Below are 18225 nucleotides of genomic sequence, written 5' to 3'. Positions count from 1 at the left end.
GGGTTTGCAGGATTTCTCTCTTGTTGGGAATGCCCAGCCAGAAGCAGGAAATACAACCCTCCACCTCCGGTGATTTCCCTTCTGTGTCCTTGGCATTTGGCAGAGCACCTCCAGCCTCCGCGATAGCTCCATTTCAACAGGTACTTGGGTAAGCTCAGGCGAGCTGACTCGGGTATGGGCAGTACCTGGACAAAGAGACACCCTCCTTGACTTTGCACTTGGTGGGGAGATTGACTCCCCAAGTGCACACTCTGCTTACGACCTCCTGGTCTTAGCTCCCGGGCACCAGCCTTTGAGAGCCTACACTGGCAAGGTACCAACCTGGGGAAGAAAACACTGGCACGTGTCTGAGTAAGCTGTTTGGGGTCCCCAACAAACTTCAGGTCAGGAGATTGCTCTTGTCTCTTCCCTGGGGAGATGAACTGAAAAGCCTCAGCACACACAATTATTTGTGAAGACGTCTACTATGGTCTCCAAGAATCTAGCTGCTTCAAATGTGACCTTGAGTGGGAAAGGTCAAAGCCAGTTTTAGCTATCTCCTTTCTGAATCTGACAGAATGGTTGGTACCTCACCTAGTCACACGGGCATTGGTTTTGTTTGCTGTCTGGAAGTGGCAGCTGAAATTGAAACACAGAGGTCACACTTGGGCATTCAGTTAAAGTAGAAGACCATTATTTCATGATTCTTAGATTCAAAATATGAACTGCTACAGTTACTTGTACCTGGAGTGGTGCCATGGCAAGGAAAAAGTCATCTATCATCTCAGATCAGTTAGAAGTTGAGAGCCCTGGGCTAGAGAGATGGCTTTGTGGTTAACACACTTGCCTGTGAAGCCTAAGGACCCAGGTTCGATTCTCCAGATCTCACGGAAGCCAGATGCACAAGGTGGCACATGCACCTGGAGTTCATTTGCAGTGGCTAGAGGTCCTGGTGCACCCATTCTCTCTCTCTTTCTGTCTGTCCCTCTCTGTCTAATAAAAAAAAAAAAACATTTAAAAAGAAGTGGAGAGCACTGTTCCATCCAAGCTAATTTACAGATTGTTTAAACAACTGCCTGCTATCCCTCTCTCCTTCCCTTCCTTACTGCTTTCTTCCCTCCTTTTTCTCCAGTTCTCCTTCCCTTTCATCTCTCTCCCCCTTTCTCTACATTTCTCTTTTTATTTACATATGTTGGAAATAGCAGATTACAAAGACTAAACCCATGATTCTAAGGCACTAGATTATAACAGGTAAACAAGTATATACTCTCTAATATTCCAGCCTCTTGGTCCTAAGTCCACTAACAGTCACTACATTCCTGAAATTAAAAATCGTAGAGCGCACTTGTTCATGCCTGGAGTGCACTATTAAATTGCACAAGTGCTGCTTATTTCCCTTTAGTCAATAAACTTAGAGGCCCATAATTTATCCTTTTTCTCTTCTGATTTTAAATTATATATATATATATTTATTTGAGAGAGAGTGAGAGCGGCAAATAGAGAGAGAATGGACACACCAGGGCCTCTTGCCACTGCAAACAAACTCCAGACTCATGTGCCACCTTGTGCATCTGGCTTTACATGGCTACTGGGGAATTGAACCTGGGTCTTTTGGCTTTTCTGGCAAGTGCCTTAACCACTAAGCAATCTTGACAGCCCTCTTTTAATAATTTTATAGTCTTTTTCTTATTAAGGAGACACTTTATATGGACAAGTCATTTGTTGGTTCCATTTCCCTCCTCCTTACCCCTGTTCCATGACTGCTCCTCTCTCCCCTTTAAGTTCACTCAGACTGCAGTTCTCTGGTTAACGAAGGAGCTTCCTCTCCTCCCCTATATGTCAGTCTCTGGGCCAGTCTTGCAGGGGAGCTTCCCACCACAGTGATTCCCCCAAGAAGTTTTTCTGTCTCATACCAACCTTGGCATAGGAAAGACTCCATTCAGGCCTTGCTGTGGTTTCAGCACAAACCCGTGTTTGAAGGTTTGGCAGATACTCTGGAACTCATGGATCCAAGTATGTTTCTTAGTACCCAGAATGTACACACAGATATAAGAAGGAGTACACAGAAGCAGAAGTGTGAAGAGAGAGAGAGTAAGCTTGGAGAATGACAGGTAATGTAATCATAGGCTGATGCCACTCCAAACAGCTTTGTAACAAAGCCAATCCAAGTGGGAAATCCAGGTACATCTGTAAAAATGTCAGCCTGGGTGTTTTGAAAACCTGAAGGCCATCTACAGAGGATAGGATCAATGAACAAAGTCTAACATGGGATTTTGTCAATAATAGAAGCAGCACCATAGAAAATTGCCAAGTAAAGGACAGATCAAAGCAAGCAGGCTCAGTCAACCTGAAAAGTGTTATAAGTAGATGAAAGTAACTAGACATTGCTAAACTGAAGAATTTGTTACTGAGCATCTCCACTGTTCCTGTTATTTTTCCCAATTAAAAAATTGAGGTGTCAGCATACCATCAAATTCACTATCTTAAAAGGTATGATTCAGGTGTTCTTAGTTCATTCACAAGATTGTGAAACCATCATCACTGTTTAATTCCAGATCATTTTCATCACCACCAAAACAAAGCTGGGTAATATTAGGTGATATATAACATGAATAAACAAACTGTCAGTAATAGAAAAATAGGAGCTTCTTCTGATTTCTGCTCTTTTTTTCTTGTAAATCCAAAATTTGTATAAAAAAGTGTACTGATTATTGAAAACTGAACAAACTCTATATCCATTAGCCATCATTGGCCACTGTCCCTTTCCTACAGCCTCTGGCAGCTACTTTTCTACTTTTTTTAGTTTCAAAATCATAGGAAGATCTTTCTCAGAGGTATGGTGGCCATTCAGTCATGTGAGAACATTTGCGTGGCTTACTTTTTATATTAAATGTCTTTTTTCAGAGTATGTGTATGTGTCTATGTGTGTGAGTGGGTGTGCACATGGGTGCACAAGTGTGTGGAGGCCAGAGGACAACCTCAGGTGCCATTCTCAGCAATCCTATATGTCTTCTTTTCTGACCCAGCGTTCCTGTTGTCCTGGATATCATTAATTAGGTTAGGCTAGCTGGCCAGTGAGCCTCAGGGATCTTCCTGTCTCCACCTCTCCTGGGGTTACGGATGACTGTCCCCATATCCGGCGTTTCATGTGAGTACTGGAGGTTGCATTAGCTCTTCATGCTTACAAGGCAAGGGCTTTATCAGCTGAGCTATCCATCTCCTCAGTGCTTTTCACATTCAGTTTCTTATGCCCTTGGAAGTTATCTTGTGCAGGGTGGATTTGGGCAGAGGTTTTCTGGTCTGTTGTACAAAGGTGGAAGCCTGCCATGTGTTCTGGTGTTATCATGGGTCTTACTCCAAGGTGACATATTGTGCAGACACCCAACTATGTGCCCCGACCCCTTTTGATGTGAACTTCACCTCCTAGCATGGGTGTTTGTAGGGGTTATTACCCGCCTTCTGTGGCTTTGCCTTTCTCCGTTTCTAGAACTTGATCCCATCTTCCTTCATAAGCCTGGCTAGTTGTGTTTTGTTCCATTTGGGATTTTATGTTGGCTTGGCCTGTGACTTTGCCCGAGATGCATTCCCAGTGGTCCGTGAGCTGCATGGACACCAGCCGGAGCGCTGTAGCTGGACACTCGCCGTATGTTAGTTGGGATGTGGCAGCTCATTTTAAAGCCCTTGAAAACCGTGTAGGCTAGAGCAGCTCTACAGATGTCCTATTGTGCCAACTGCCACTGAAAAACTTCTGAGACTGTAGTCAAGTCGTCGAGATCTCACATCTGTTGTTCTTCACGCATATCACTGACGGACAATGTATGTGTCACTCATCTGTTCATCACTGTCTAATCCAGAACAGACTCAAAACCAGACATGCCCTTTTTTCTGTGTCCTTTGCATGAGAATTTTTCACACATCATATCAATTATTCCAAGAGAAAAATTTAAAACACATGCTGCTTTACAAGTTTGGTCCTTGAATCTGCTTGTGTCTGTAAGGATGTGTAATGTGTGTGTGTGTGTGTGTGTGTGTGTGTGTGTGTGTGTAGGCACATGTGCCATGGGTCAAGTGTAGAGGTCAAGGAACAACCTTTGGGGTATTTTTCATTTCCTTCTACCTCCTTTTTAAAAATCTAATTTAATATATACATATTATTGTATCCCCCACCCTGACTCCCGTTTCCCTGGGACCCTCCTCAGTAGGGTTATGGCATTTATGCACTGGGGGGTTATGAAGGTCTCACCCTCTCTTCTGCAATGTTCCAAGTGTGGCACGCCTGTCTGCAGCCTGATTTAGTGTTGCGTTCTCTGTAGCCTCTGGATTTCTGCTTTCTGGGTCTTGATTGATCACTGTGTCTGTCACTATCCCCTTGGAGCTGGTTTTCAGCTACCAGTAAGAGCAGCGTTCCTCTGCAATTCCCTGCGGCCCTGTGGATACCGTAGAGGTAACACACCTGGCTCTTGAGAGAGGGTCTCTCTTGTTGCTCAGCCACTGTGCGTGCACTGGTCTAACTGGTATGGGGCTTCTGGGGTCTCCTAGCTCTGCCTACCATTGACAGAGGCATACTGGACTCACAGGTGTGTGCACCACTTTGTGTCCGGCTTTCTGTGGGTGCTGGGGAATCAAGTTCAGGCTGGCAGGCTTGCAAGCAAATGCCTTTAACCCCGAGTTATCGCCCCATCCCTGACTCTTGCCTTTTAGTTACAAAGTTCTTAATTTCATGTCTATCTTTTCATGGATGCTGGGGAATCAAATTCATGCTGACAGGTTTGCAAGCAAATGCCTTTAACTCTGAGTCATTTCCCCATCTCTGACTCTGCTGTTTGTTTATTTTTTTGTCACCAAGTTCTTAATTTCATGTCTATCTTTGCTTAAACATGTAAAGGACCAGTGTGAGTTTGGGAGTCCTTGACTAGAATTTGCGTTCTGGAATCCTTATGAGAGCATTGAGAAGCCATTTGTATTTTTTAAAATCTTGCTTCAATAGTATATCAATGACAATTTTGGTATGTGGCTGTATAGATTTAAGGCCTCAGTGTGACCCTCATAATGATGATGCAGAACTGTTCCATGTCCCCCCAAAGTTCCTCATGCCAACTCCTTACAGCCACCCCCCCCACCTTGTTCCCTGGAAAACACTGATTAGTTCTCTGACACTGTATCAACAGTAGTGCAGGAAAGGATTTCGTAGTATGTAACCTTTAGAGACTGGCTTCCTTACTTAACACGATGCTTTTGAGAGGCATCTAAGTTGCTGGCTTTATAGAGAATTGTTCCTTTTTATTGAAGAGTAATATTTTACAGGAAGGATATGTTAGAATTTGTTTACCCACTTATTAAAGGATATCTGAGACAATTCCAATTTTATAATTATAAATAAAACTCATATGAGAAATATCATTTTATTCCTGACAAATCATTTTACTTTGATAAATAGTATTAAGCTTTTTTTCTACTTAAGCCCAGTTACTTTTATTGAACAATCACTTGGATTATGCCTCTATCAAAAATGATTTCTCAATATGTTTCATTCTACCTCTCAGGAGGATGATTAAATTACCTATCATGTCAAGTATAATTTGCCTTGGTAACATAAAGATAGGCAACTGGTGGTGGTTGCTATGGTTGCAGAAAAGACAATGGTGGCAGATGAACATCATTATCAACATAACGCATCCCGGAATGGAGAAGAGATGTAGCTTGGGATAGGAAATGGGATTAGTTGCTTTAGTGGCAAAGGCACACATGGCCCTACAGGTTTACCACATCCCCCATGAAGTAAACTTTTGGAAATATTTTCGTGTCAACTTTATTATATCTTCATAGCCACATTTGTATAATGTTCTTTTTGTACTTGCATAAAAATACACACTACAGTAGAGCTGTGGGTTGACTCTTACTGAGGGATGTTCAAAGGTACTCTGTGTTATCTTCTAGTTACAAACACTGCTAATTGGACCAAGAGTGACATTACAGTTTGAAATATGATTTACATAATTCTGATGCATTTCGAAATTATACATCTTGTAGGAAAATAGTGTTGTTGATGGTTTTGCTCTTGAAAAGTCTAATCACCTTTTTGTATTTCTTTTCAGTATTACTTCACTGTTCTTTTTGGTCATGAAGGCCAGAAACCCCTGGAGTTACGCTGTGAGGAGGAGCAGGATGGCAAGGAGTGGATGGAGGCCATTCACCAAGCCAGGTGAGGGCGTGCGTGGTCCTTCTGTGTAATGTGTCATTGCGTGGGTCGTGCACGGGACTTCTCCCTGTTTGCAGTAAAGTCTTGCAATTCCAAGATGTCTTTCCCCTGGATACCTTCTCCTTAGTCAGGTGTGAGATCATGATTTGACCTTTTCATGGCTGTATTTCAGTTAGTAGATAATCATTATTGTCAGTAGTAGCAATAGACACTTGGAGATCTCTTCCTATGTCCTATGAACTTCTTTGAGCACTTCCTAATTAAGCAACTTATTAAATATCTAACTCTTCTCGGAGCAAGGTACTGAGAGGTGTATACTAACTCCTCTTTTCTTTCTCTCTCTGTGTGTATGTATATGTGGTATATGGACAAGTGTGTAAAGATGCATGTACCCCATGCCATGCATTCAAACACCGTAGGAAAATACACTGGGTGTCCTCCAATGCTCCTCCGCCTATCTTCTGTGAAATAGTGTCTCCTACTGAACTTGGAGTCCACAGCAATCCCCAGTGATCCTCCTGTCTCAACCTTTCTTGTCCTGGGGCAATAGGCTTAGGTGGCAATGCCTGGCTTCCTTTCTTTAAAACTTTCTTTTAAAAATATTTTATTTATTAGAGAGAGAGAGAGAGAGACAGAAAATGCAATGGACATACCAGGGCCTCTAGCCACTGCAAATGAACTTCAGATACATGTGCCATCTTGTGCATCTGGCTTACATGGGTACTAGAGAACCGAATCTGGGTCCTTAGGCTTTCCAGGCAAGTGCCTTAACTGCTAAACCATCTCTCTAGTCCTTAAAAAAATTATTGGAAACATTAATATATGAACATGTTGAAAATTGGTGATATTTCTGTCAGGTTACTCTCTTATGTCTCCTCTCCTCCCGAAGACCTTTTTTAAGTAGGATATTGGTAGTCACTGTGGGATCATGGATGAACCAGTCCATTTTTGTGGTGAGGACAATGCCTCATAGTATATGCTTCCCCTCCCCCCATGGCTCTTACATTCTTTCCATCTGCTCAAAGTCTGATTTAGTGATGGGTTCTCAGAAACCTCTTCTTTTTCTGCTTTGATGAGTCCTGAGTCTCCACAGTGCCTCCTGCCGTCGCCCTGGAGAAGGGTCTCTGGCTAACCGTGAGATCAGCACTCATCTTTAATCTGCCACTTCGTCTGTAATGTTTCCTGGGCGCTGCACATTTGGCTTTTCCATGTGGGGTCTGGGATGCAGTGCAGGCTCTCATATATATACCACCTGCACGTGGAGCCGTGTCTCGGCGCCTCCCCTGCTCTTCATATCAGAAAATCAAGGTCTCTGAAGTTGCTTTGCTTGCTGGGCACATGCAGTCGGGAAATAAGTCATAGAAACGACCTCTGAGTAGGGAAATGGAGGAGCGTCGCTTTACTTCCTTCTGGCAAATACTAGGAAGACGAAATGGCACCAGCAGGCTCTGAAACGGGAGTGTGAAGTCAAAATGGTGGCACTGCAGATATCCTTCTGTTTTCTAGACTGTTCTGAAGTGCAGTTTGTTTGCTTCTGTGTGTCCTCACTGCCTTTTGTCTGTCTTCTCCCTGCTCCTGCTGGCATTACTGCACAGCTCCCCGCTGTCTTGCCTTGACCATGTCGCTGCTACTTCTATGCAAAATGCAGCAGTGGAACAATTTCTGTCTGTGCACTTGGGAACCTTCTCTTCTGTGCGTCTGTCACTTCTTTCCTTCCTTCCTTCCTTTCTTTATTTCCTTTTCCCTTTCTTTTTCCTTCCTTCCTTCTCTCTCTTTCTTTCTTCTAGACAAACACACACAGAGAGAGAGAGACAGATAAAGAAAAAGAGAGAATGGGCACACCTGGGTCTTCAGCTGCTGCAAACGAACTCCACACACATTCCTTTCTTGACTGCTTGCTTGCTTCCTTCCTGCTTGCTTGCTTCCTTCCTTCCTTCCTCTTTCTTTCTTTCTTTCTTTCTTTCTTTCTTTCTTTCTTTCTTTCTTTCTTCCTTTCTTCTCTCTTTTTATTTTGATGAATAAGCATGCCAGGGCCTCCAGCCACAGCAAACAAATTCTAGACACATGTGCCACCTTGTGCGTCTGGCTTACATGGGTCCTGGGGAATTGAAGCTGGGTCCTTTGGCTTTGCAGGAAAGTGTCTTAACCATTAACTCATCTCTATAGCCCAACCACATGCATTTCTTGAATGAAATGCATTGCTAATTATACAATAGGTGGTTAGGATGTGCTTCCAGACTGATGCTAGGTGAAATGAAACATCTGTTCCCAGTGGTTTGTGCTGTTCTTTGATTTATTGGGTTCCCCCCTTTTTTCTGATGCCTTCCTCTCACCTCTCCTACTTTATAAAGACCACTTTTTCTGTGACAGACAGCATTCTAAATGCTTTACATACTTATCTTTCTCATTCTTTGCAGCACTCATTTTACAAATGGGAAACAGAAACTCAAGCAGATTACCATGATCTATGACCCTGTTGTTAAGCTACAGAGATGCATCAGGTGTCTCAGACGAGAACATTTAATCAGTGTTTTTTTTTTTTTTAAATTTTTCTTTCCCTTATTTTAGTTTTTTTTTTTTTCCTTTTTGATTTGATTTTCTTTTTGTATTCAAAGATTAAGTAGGTTAGTGAGAGGTCAGGGTTGAGAGTAAAAGACGTCACTTGCAAAAATGTGCTGCTTTGGAAGAGACTCACAAGTAGCTTGTTGAATGTAGACAACCGAATACTGGCTGTGGGGGGGGGGGGGCTCGCTTGACAGGGCGCACTACCGAGTGTCCTTGTGGCAGGTGCTCCCTACGGAGTTGGGACTAATGTGGAGTGACTTGCTGGAGAAAGGAGGTTAGGCCTTCAAAGGGAAAAGATGCATCAAGTTGGCAAGGTAGAGCCCTGGGGTCGTTTGCAGTTACCGTCTCTGTGCGTTCTTGTGTTCTTTTCTTCCTGAGAGTTAAAGTGAAGTGCATAATTTAAAACACGAGTATTTGCTCATACTTTTTATTCCAGAAGAGCAGTTACCTGTAGGAGCCTAAATGACCTGACAGTTGCCTAGAGAATACCTTGATAAACAAACAGTGTGAATCACTTTAGAGACGGCTGGGTTTTAAGTGAGAAGAATTTTTGTCGTACCATGGAAATATTTTATCATATATATGGATGTGGTCTGTAACTGGTGATGTCTGACATATGAGGAAAACCAAGGCATGTATGGTTTTTGTCAAGAGACAGACTGTTCTGAACCACTTGTGTGATTTAGATGGCAGTCATTGATCTTTCTTTCTTGATGATTTGACTTTCACACCAGTCATGCTTGTTTTTCTCTGACCTGAGACTGGGACCTAGGCTTTTTTGATGGTACCTTCTAATCAGACTTCTGTGTATTTGGATCCCTTATATTCGACTTTTCACATTGAGAGGCTTGTGAAATCATTCCTGTCTAACTCCGGGAAAATAACTTAGATCTCCAAAGTTCACTCTGATTTTGTTCATATATAAATGATGCCAAAGTGTTAATGAAGCTGAAATCAGAGACAGAATCTTAGCCATTTTTGCTTGACATTGTGTTACCAAGACATGACTAATCAGTTACGGTTGGCTGATTAAACGTTTTAGCCTTAGTGGACAGACTGGTGACATTAATTTGCCATTTGAATTTTAAAGTACTCAGTAGTTACAGCTGTATGGATTCCTCTGTTCAAAAGTCTGAGCTTTTGATTAACTGGTAATTATGTTAACATGACACTGATTCTTCTCTAAGCTACAAATCGGTCTGCTGGAGATTGCACACAGAACAAAGGCTACTCCAGATCTCCCTCCCAGTCTCAGCTCTCCTGAGATAACTTTCCCACACCCCGCCTGGAAGTATGGTCTTTACATGCCATGAGAGCCATGCGGTGCACGGGCATTTATGTCAGAGCCGAGTTTCTCTGCCATTTTCCTGGAGAGGATATTTGGATGATTTTCTGGGATGTCCACTTGTATATTGCATCCTATTGATTTGGGCCAGAAAAAGAATTTTTTAAAAAACCATCTTAACTGAATCTAGCATTCTTCATTTTGAAACTTTCACTTAGTCCAAGAATCTTGCTTTTGTTTTGCTCACAGCTGGTCAGCGGGGCATTTCTAGAACACTGGTCTGGTTAGATCTCAGTCCATGCTGTGGCTCTAGCACATGGGAAGCGAGACCAAGACTTTTCTTTTTTTGTTTGGATCAGTTTAGGCCAGGGTACTTATTTAATACCGACGTTCATGTTGATTTCATAAATTGTCTGCTATTTGGGTAGGGAACTCTAGGCATTCCCAATAACTGATGTTTTTTTTTTTCTTTGTTTTCTTAGCCATATCAGGTGTGATTGAAGTAGTTGTAGGCATTAGACGTTGAGAAACATTCTCCAGTTAATTGTGAGTCATTAGGACATTGAGCAGCCAGAGACTGAGGATAAAAGTATGCTCTCTGCCTGGAATATGATAGGAGTGTCTATGAGTTAGAGTTCTTCCCATCTTGGCCTAAGCTGAAGGCCCACAGGATCTGGACTGTGGCAACCAAAAAGATAGGAGCAGGGTATTTCAGTGGTGCAGGGACAGTAAATAGAAGACTCTGTGGCAATTTAAATGAGAATATTATTATACCAGGCTGGTATCTAGCACATCTCTTGCTCCCAGCTTGTGCTCCATCACTCACTGGGAAAGGGAAAGGAAATGATGCGTGAAAATAAGTTTGTGGATCAAGGTGTTGAGCAGTGGCTAGGAAGGGATGCAGGGAACGAGAGGGGTCAGAGATGGGGTAGGGAGCAGTGATGCTCGTGTGACCTTCCCGCTCCATGGTATGTGAGGTACAGAGTATGAACAGAGGGGAAGGGAGGCATTCGTGTGATCTTCCTGCCCCATGACATGTGAGCCACAAAAGAATGGGTAGGTGTGGGAGGCAAAAACAAACACAATGTCTTTCTGCCTCATCATGTAAGACGTGAGAGGATGAGCAGTCAGGAACAATTAGAAAGGCAAGGTGTGATTTGGAGAGACAGCTGGCTTCAGAGTTCTACTCGGGGTGAGGTGCAGAGAAGGTTTCCTAAAACTTGGAGAAGTGAGAAGATCATGCTTTGCTTTCCGTACCCACCTGTCACTTATGCTTTTGTTGTTGGAGGCCACCCCGCTGTCTGGGGCTGGCTTTCCAGTTCCTCCGAGTGCATCCTTACTCAAACCTCTACTCAGTTCTCTCTCCTCCCTCGCCTATGCGGGTCTCATACAGACAGGGGAGCTCAGGCTTGCTTTGGGGGAAGGGCAGTATAAAGGAAAAGGAGATTGGACAGATGTGTTCATTGCAAGAAGTTCTTGTCAGAGGGAGCATGGTGAGACCTTGACCCTTTATTTCAGCCTATCACTTCCTTGCATGATGAGCTGAGACTTAATCCTTAAGTCTTCCAGTTAAGCCTGATTTTTGTTTTCAGGGGAAAAAGGTCTAATCCAGATTCTTGGCTGTTTTTTTTTTTTTAATTTTTTATTGGTAGAGCTTTTTAATTACATGGGTCTGAGACAGCTGGTTGTTCATATTCTGTCCACCCTTGCGAAAACACACAGAAACAAAGTGTATGGCATAAATGCATGTGACACTAAAGACCATCATGTGTATTATCTCCCCCAAAAGATGAGTCTTTTGTAGGAGTCCTTTGTGGAGAAACCCCTCACCACTCAGAAGGAAGCGATTCCACGGAAGAGCCGGGGTGCCCTGTGTATCATGGCAAAATCACAGAACTAGAAACAAACTGCGGAACGCGCAGCGAGTTGCAGCCTAGGGTAACGGGAGCCGCGGTTTGTATTCCTATCTTACAACAGGACAGATGATCGGAACTTTAAAAGCTAGAGGTGTGAATTTTGTTCATTTGTGATGTTACATGTGAGAACTTCTGTGATTGCCTCCAGATTTGTCACAGTGGAAGAAAATTCACTTCTGTCCTTATAGTTTAGAGTCAGGCTCAGAAGAGGAGGAGGAAGAGGAGCATGTTAGTGAACCGTGAACGATTTCACTGGACTTCATGGTGGCAAGTTTCTTGCTGTTCTTATTTTTGTCATCAAGTGTCTCTCCGAATAGGCCAGGCCAGCCTCTGACTTGCTGTACTCCAGCCTCAGCCACACATGTCCTGGGTTTGCAGGCCAGGACCCCCGGACCTTGCACGACGCTTTCTGTAGGGAAGAAGTGGCTTGAGTTGTGTTATGCTCGAGCCTCTTGTTTCTTCCTTTGTCTGCTGGGTGCCTTTCCTGCTTGTCCTGGCTCCAGAATCTCTGCTTTAAGAGTCGGGTAGCTCCTCCAGCACCCAGCTTACACAGGAGCCCTTGGGCCCTTCAGAGCAGCTCCTCACGTGTGTGCATTGATTCCCACAGCGGTACCCCCTAACCCAACAGGGGCACCTGTGGGTCAAGGCGACTCTCTGCCTTTCTATCTTGACTCCCTGCTCCATTCATTGTTCTATTGCTCTCTTGTATTTTCAGCCCAGTTATTCCTTAGCCCTCAACTTTTTCTATAAGTTTTGGATCGCTCATTTTTGTGTGTGTGTGTTTGAGTACATGTGCATCAGCATGTGTGTGCAGAAGCCAGAGGACAGCCTCGGGTGCCACCCTCAGGAATGCAGTCCCCCCTTCCTCAGACCCGGAGCTCACTAGCCAGGCTAGACCGGCTGTCAGTGAGCCCCCGGGGACCACCTGGGCCATCTCCCCAGCGCTGGGATTACAAGCACGTGTCAGCACACCGAACTTGTTTGTGGATTCGGAGGATCAAACTCAAGTCGTCACACTTGCAGACAAGCACGTCGCTGACTGGGCCTCTCTCACCCCGGACCTCCTTTCTTTTTTTTTTTTTTAATCTTGAGGGCAATTTTATTAGTGTCCTGTCCTCATAGGCTCCTGGGGCACAAAGCTCTCCTTCAGCTCCCTGTGACGCGGTTTTGTGGTTTGCCTGTATCTCCTCCACTATTGTCACCTCGACACTGACTTTCCAAAGCTTTCTTTTCCCTATATAACTGCATCTTTCTGTTTCTTTTTCAATACTTGCTTTTGAAGTAGATAAGTAATGCACAAGTAAAAACACAAGTACATAGAGGTCTGAGTCCTGTCTCAAAACTCTTATCCCTTTTGCTTGTACATCACTCTCTCCTGACTCTCCTTTGATAATTTCATCTCATCCTGCACCATTGCTCCCCCGTCTCGTCCCTGTCCTTGGGGTTGCTGTGTGTTGACATCCAGTGTGTTCCTCTGATCTCTTGATATCTGATATCTTGGCATCCACTCCAGCACTCCCACCAAGCGACTGAAGCAGTCCTCAGAGCTGTCTCTAGGCTGGGCTCCGTGCCCAGTATGCCATGTCCTTCCTTGGCTTAATCATCATGACGGCTCATGAAGAACATGATCCTATCTCTGCTGAATCAGTCTTGGGTGAAGCATTTGTGAAGGCCACCAATCTAGTACATGTAGACTTGGACTACAGCTCCAGGTTAGGGCAACTCCAAAGCATATACAAGGTATATTGCATCCATTACAAGTCAAAAATTCAAAATATGTATTTTTAAAATAATTTTATTTATTTGTAAGGAGAGAGAGGGGTGGAGTTAAGAAAGACAGACAGAAAGAATGGGCACCAAAATATGTATTTTTATATTGAACTGTCTGTATGTCATATCCTTCTGGGTGCTTAGTCCTATGTAATGCTTAGTAAATTCAAAACCGGGCTCATATTTCTAACCAAGGTGTTCCTATTCCCTTTCCTCTCATCTGGAGCGCTGAAGGTGGCAGGATGTCCCTCATTCCTATCTTCACTGTTCACATCCAGTATTAATGAGCCTCTGCATTGTTTGAAGTAAAGAAAATGTTTATTCATTAACTGAATATTTATTTCTCCTTAATTAGATGCTAGGCTCTACCTTGACTTCTGAGGTCCAAGAAATGACCTTCCCAAATTGACCCTTGTAAACTTCTCATGCTAGCCTCTTCTCTTAGGGCCCTGGCTCGAGATAAAGAAACCCTATGTTGGAGTGTTAGAGTGCAGAGCTGCCCCTTCCAACCTGACCTCTACCAACCTATGTTTCATCCCCTCCTGTCTGCTGAAGGACTGATCATTCCCTTACCAGAGCCCCTATTGCAACCTCCGGCTCTTCTCAAGGAACGGGGTCATCATTGCATTGACTTGTTTATGTGTCTGTTTCTTGCTGTCAGCCTAGCCTGGATTTCTTCAAAGCAAACTGAATTCTGTTCCTCTTTTGTTTTCTGCTCCTGGCACCATGCCGAACTGCTTTTCAGAAATGTGTGTGCCAGTTTAATCTCCTCTAGTAGGACAAAGGGAAGCTGGAATCATTTTAAAAAATCTTCAGTATATTGATGGGTAAAAATGTTATCTTAATTTAATGAGCATTTCATTGGTTATTAGTAGAATTGATCATTTTTGCTACCATTAATATTTACCCAAATTTCCTACATGAATTGTTATCCTATATACATTCTTCATTTTTTCTATTGGTGTTTTTTATACTTCCTGATTTTTAAAAATATTTTCATTTATTTTTTGCATGGAGAGAGAGAGAGAGAGCATCAAGGCCTCTAGCTGCCACAAACGAATTCCAGATGCAAGCACCGCTTTATGCCTTCAGATTTACTTGGGTGCTGGGGAATTAAACCCCAGTCACTCAGGTCATTAGGCTTTGCAGTCAAGCATCTAAACCACTAAGCCATCTCTCCAGCCCTCTGTTTGAATTTTTATGTGCTCTTTGTATGGTTAATATATTACCTGTCTGTTACAGTCATTTTAACTTATATCACTTTTTGCTTTGTAATTATATCTGTGGAATTTTCAATAGGGTTTTTTGTTAGTTTGTTTTGGTTTTGGATTTTTGAGGTAGGGTTTCACTCCTAGCTCAGGCTGACCTGGAATTCACTATGTAGTCTCATGGTGATATGATCCACCTACCTCTGCCTTCCAAGTGCTGGAATTAAAGGCGTGTGCCACCACGCCCGGCTCAACAGGGTTTTTAAACTGTGACCAAGGCTCCACCTCCCAAATTGTCATCAGCTGGGGATCAGGCATTCAGAACACATGAGTAATGGGGGGACACCTGATTCAAGCTACCACAGTAACTATGGAATCAACTTTTTGAGGAACTTCCAAACTCTTTTCCATAGGGACTTTGCCATTTTCACATTCCCGGCAGCAATTTTATGAGTGTTTTAAATTTTTTCCAAACCCTCACCAACACTTGTTTCTTTTGTCTTGCACAGAATCTTAGTAGCAGAAATCAAACTATAAAATCAATTCATTATTTTAAGCATTCCTTTTCTTCATGAACAATATTTTGTTTTATTCATGTTCAGTTGTGCTTTAAAAAGGCCTGTTGGCGCTTGCACTCATCCTTAAGAGAGATGTGTATGTAAGGCGCTGGGAAGAGGAGCAATGTGAGAAGAGTGGGTTTATAGTCTTTAACGTTGTTCCCCTGTTACTCTCTCCATGGAGACTCTTGAGGTGCCCATGACTGCAGGGAGACAGCAGAGGAAAGGGAAACCTGTCCGAGGATGTGATTGGTGGGCGTGGCAGGAATAGGACCTCATGCTATAGAAAAGCATTGATTCAGCCATAGAACAGAGATGGTTATGGCAGAGAATTTGAGAACAGAGAGTGTTTTTAAAAGATAGCTCAGTAATGTCTGGTTTTGAGCAAGGCCCAGGAGGTGTGTTAGTCAGTTGAGGGTCACTATTACAAGTGGCTGAGGCACTTGAGAGAAAAAGGGCTTGTCTTGGCTCCCAGTTTTGGATATTCCAATCCATGAGCAGTTGGCCATGTTCCTTTGGACCTGTGCTGAGGGAAACTTTGCATACCATGGCGGAACAAAACAGGTCAGTTTAAGTCTACTTCAGCGATGAGCTCTTAGGAGCCCCTGGATCTCTGAAGTAGACTTAAAACTGACCCATGCCAGGCGTGGTGGTGCACACCTTTAATCCCAACACTTGGGAGGCAGACGTAGGACGATTGCTGTGAGCTCGAGGCCAGCCTGAGACTATGTAGTGAATTCCAGGTCAGCCTGGGCTAGAGGGAGACCCTACCTCAAATTAAAAAAAAAAAAAAAAGGAAGAAAGAAAGAAAGAAAACTCATCCGCACAGTTTAGGGAGTCTTGCAGAAGAGGGGGTGAAAAGCTTGTAAGAGCCACAGGTTGAGAGGTCAGGCCCGGAGGCTTTCCCTTCCCTCCAAATAACTGACTGCTGCTCCCACAACACATAAACCACAACCCCACAGGGAATAACCGCAACCCCACTGAGGAGGGCCCCAGCAGAAATGCAAGAAAATAAATCTCCTTCCCTCGTGCATTATTACCTATGCTGTTACTGACATCTTATTAATATCTAATGCATAGACTAACTAACTAACATCAGGATTTTATGAATCTATTCCCTCAGTTAAAGTTACAAAGATGTGAGTGTAGAACATTACACACACAGCAACTTGTCCACAAACACTACAGCCAAAAACCTTCTCCTTTAGATACAAATTTTTACATTTTTATTTATTCATTTGCAAGTGCAGAGAGAGAGAAAGAAATAAAGGAAGGAAAGAAGGAAAAAAGAAAGAATGAAAGAGACAAAGGGCATGCACGTGCCACTTTTGTATCTGGCTTTAGATGGGTACTAGGGAATTGAAACCTGGGCCTTTAGGCTTTGCGAGCAAGTACCTTAACTGTTGATCCATCTCTCAGCACCTCTTTTTATGTTTTGATCTATGTCTTTTACTTGGAATACTTATATTTTCACTCTCCTGTTCACTTCCTCATGTCTGAATATATACATAACTTTTCCCTCTGCATGTGAACATATACATGTGTTATATCTATACCATATACTTTGATTTTTTTTTCTGTTCACATACCACTAGGTTTTAGGTATACTCATTATTTTATAAATTTTTCAAAAACATGATTTTATGCTTTTGTAATCATTTCAGATATCTTATGCTGTCTAGCCACTCATATGTTGCATATGAACGTCTTAGATTACCTCAGTTATCTTTTAATGAGTGAAAATGTTTCTTTTTACATCTTTGTGAAAATATGAGTATTTTCCTTGAGTCATATTACAGAAATAAAGCTACTAAGATAAACAAGAGGAACTTTCTTTTTAAGATATTTGATTTATTTATTAGAGGAAGAAAGATAGATAAAGAGGCAGGTAGAATGGGTGCACCAGGGCCTCCAGCCACTCCAAACAAACTCCAGAAGCATGTGCCACCTTGTATATATGGCTTTACATGGTTCCTGGGGAATGGAACCTGGGTCATTTGTCGTTGCAAGGCAAGTGCCTTAACAATTATTTCAGTTTAATAAATAAAATAAATCATGGTATAATATATTATGTACCGAGTATTGAAGTTGGCATTTGGTCCCACAGAAAATGAATAATTACACACAGCTGAGTCATCATTCCTCAGTTCTCATTTCCCTTGTTAACATGACACATCATCATGTTATCTCTGTGGCCATCCTGCTTAGTAACAGGTTAGTGGCATCCACTGATTTATAAAATTGTAGTAATAATTTCTGTTTCTAGGACTTCTTGCTGTCTGATTGGGTTCGTTTCCATGGCCATCTCTTTTTGCTTTATGGCTGTAATATCCCCCTTATTTTTGAGGATAGTAAGTCTCAGTGGCCCGAATGTCCTTTGCTTCTCTAGCAGTTTTCTGGGGCCATATTTACTATCTGTTGCTGCCTAACTATTTACTCCACAATGATTAACACAATAAAGAACTATCATATACTGTATTTTCTGTAGGCCAAGCATCCAGGCAAGGTATGAGGTGTAGTTAGTTTTTTCTGCCCTGAAGTTTGTTATAAGCTACAGCAAAGCGCTGACCAGGTCTGTAGTCTCATCTGAATGTTTGTCTGGGGGAGGGTCTGTTGATGAGCTCACCTACGTGGCTGTGGACTGCATTCACTTCCTTATGGCTTGCTGTACAGAACTGTCTCCGGATGGCCCTTGCTGAGAGGCCTCCCTCAGCTTCTACTGCACATGAGCCTCTGGGCAGAGCGT

At 42.9% G+C, this 18225-nt stretch overlaps 1 protein-coding gene across 1 annotated transcript in view; it reads left to right on the top strand.

The window, feature by feature from the left end:
* Rasgrf2 (Ras protein specific guanine nucleotide releasing factor 2) overlaps positions 1-18225 on the top strand; it is a 226086-nt gene that overhangs the window by 69025 nt on the left and 138836 nt on the right. The window contains exon 2 of the mRNA XM_004651648.2: positions 6075-6181. Coding sequence (XP_004651705.1) covers positions 6075-6181 — 107 coding nt within the window. The remainder of the gene's footprint in view (positions 1-6074; positions 6182-18225) is intronic.

The sequence above is a fragment of the Jaculus jaculus genome, chromosome 14 (assembly GCF_020740685.1).
Source record: "Jaculus jaculus isolate mJacJac1 chromosome 14, mJacJac1.mat.Y.cur, whole genome shotgun sequence".
Taxonomy (NCBI): Eukaryota; Metazoa; Chordata; class Mammalia; order Rodentia; family Dipodidae; genus Jaculus; species Jaculus jaculus.
This window is presented reverse-complemented; position numbering and strand designations above follow the sequence as displayed.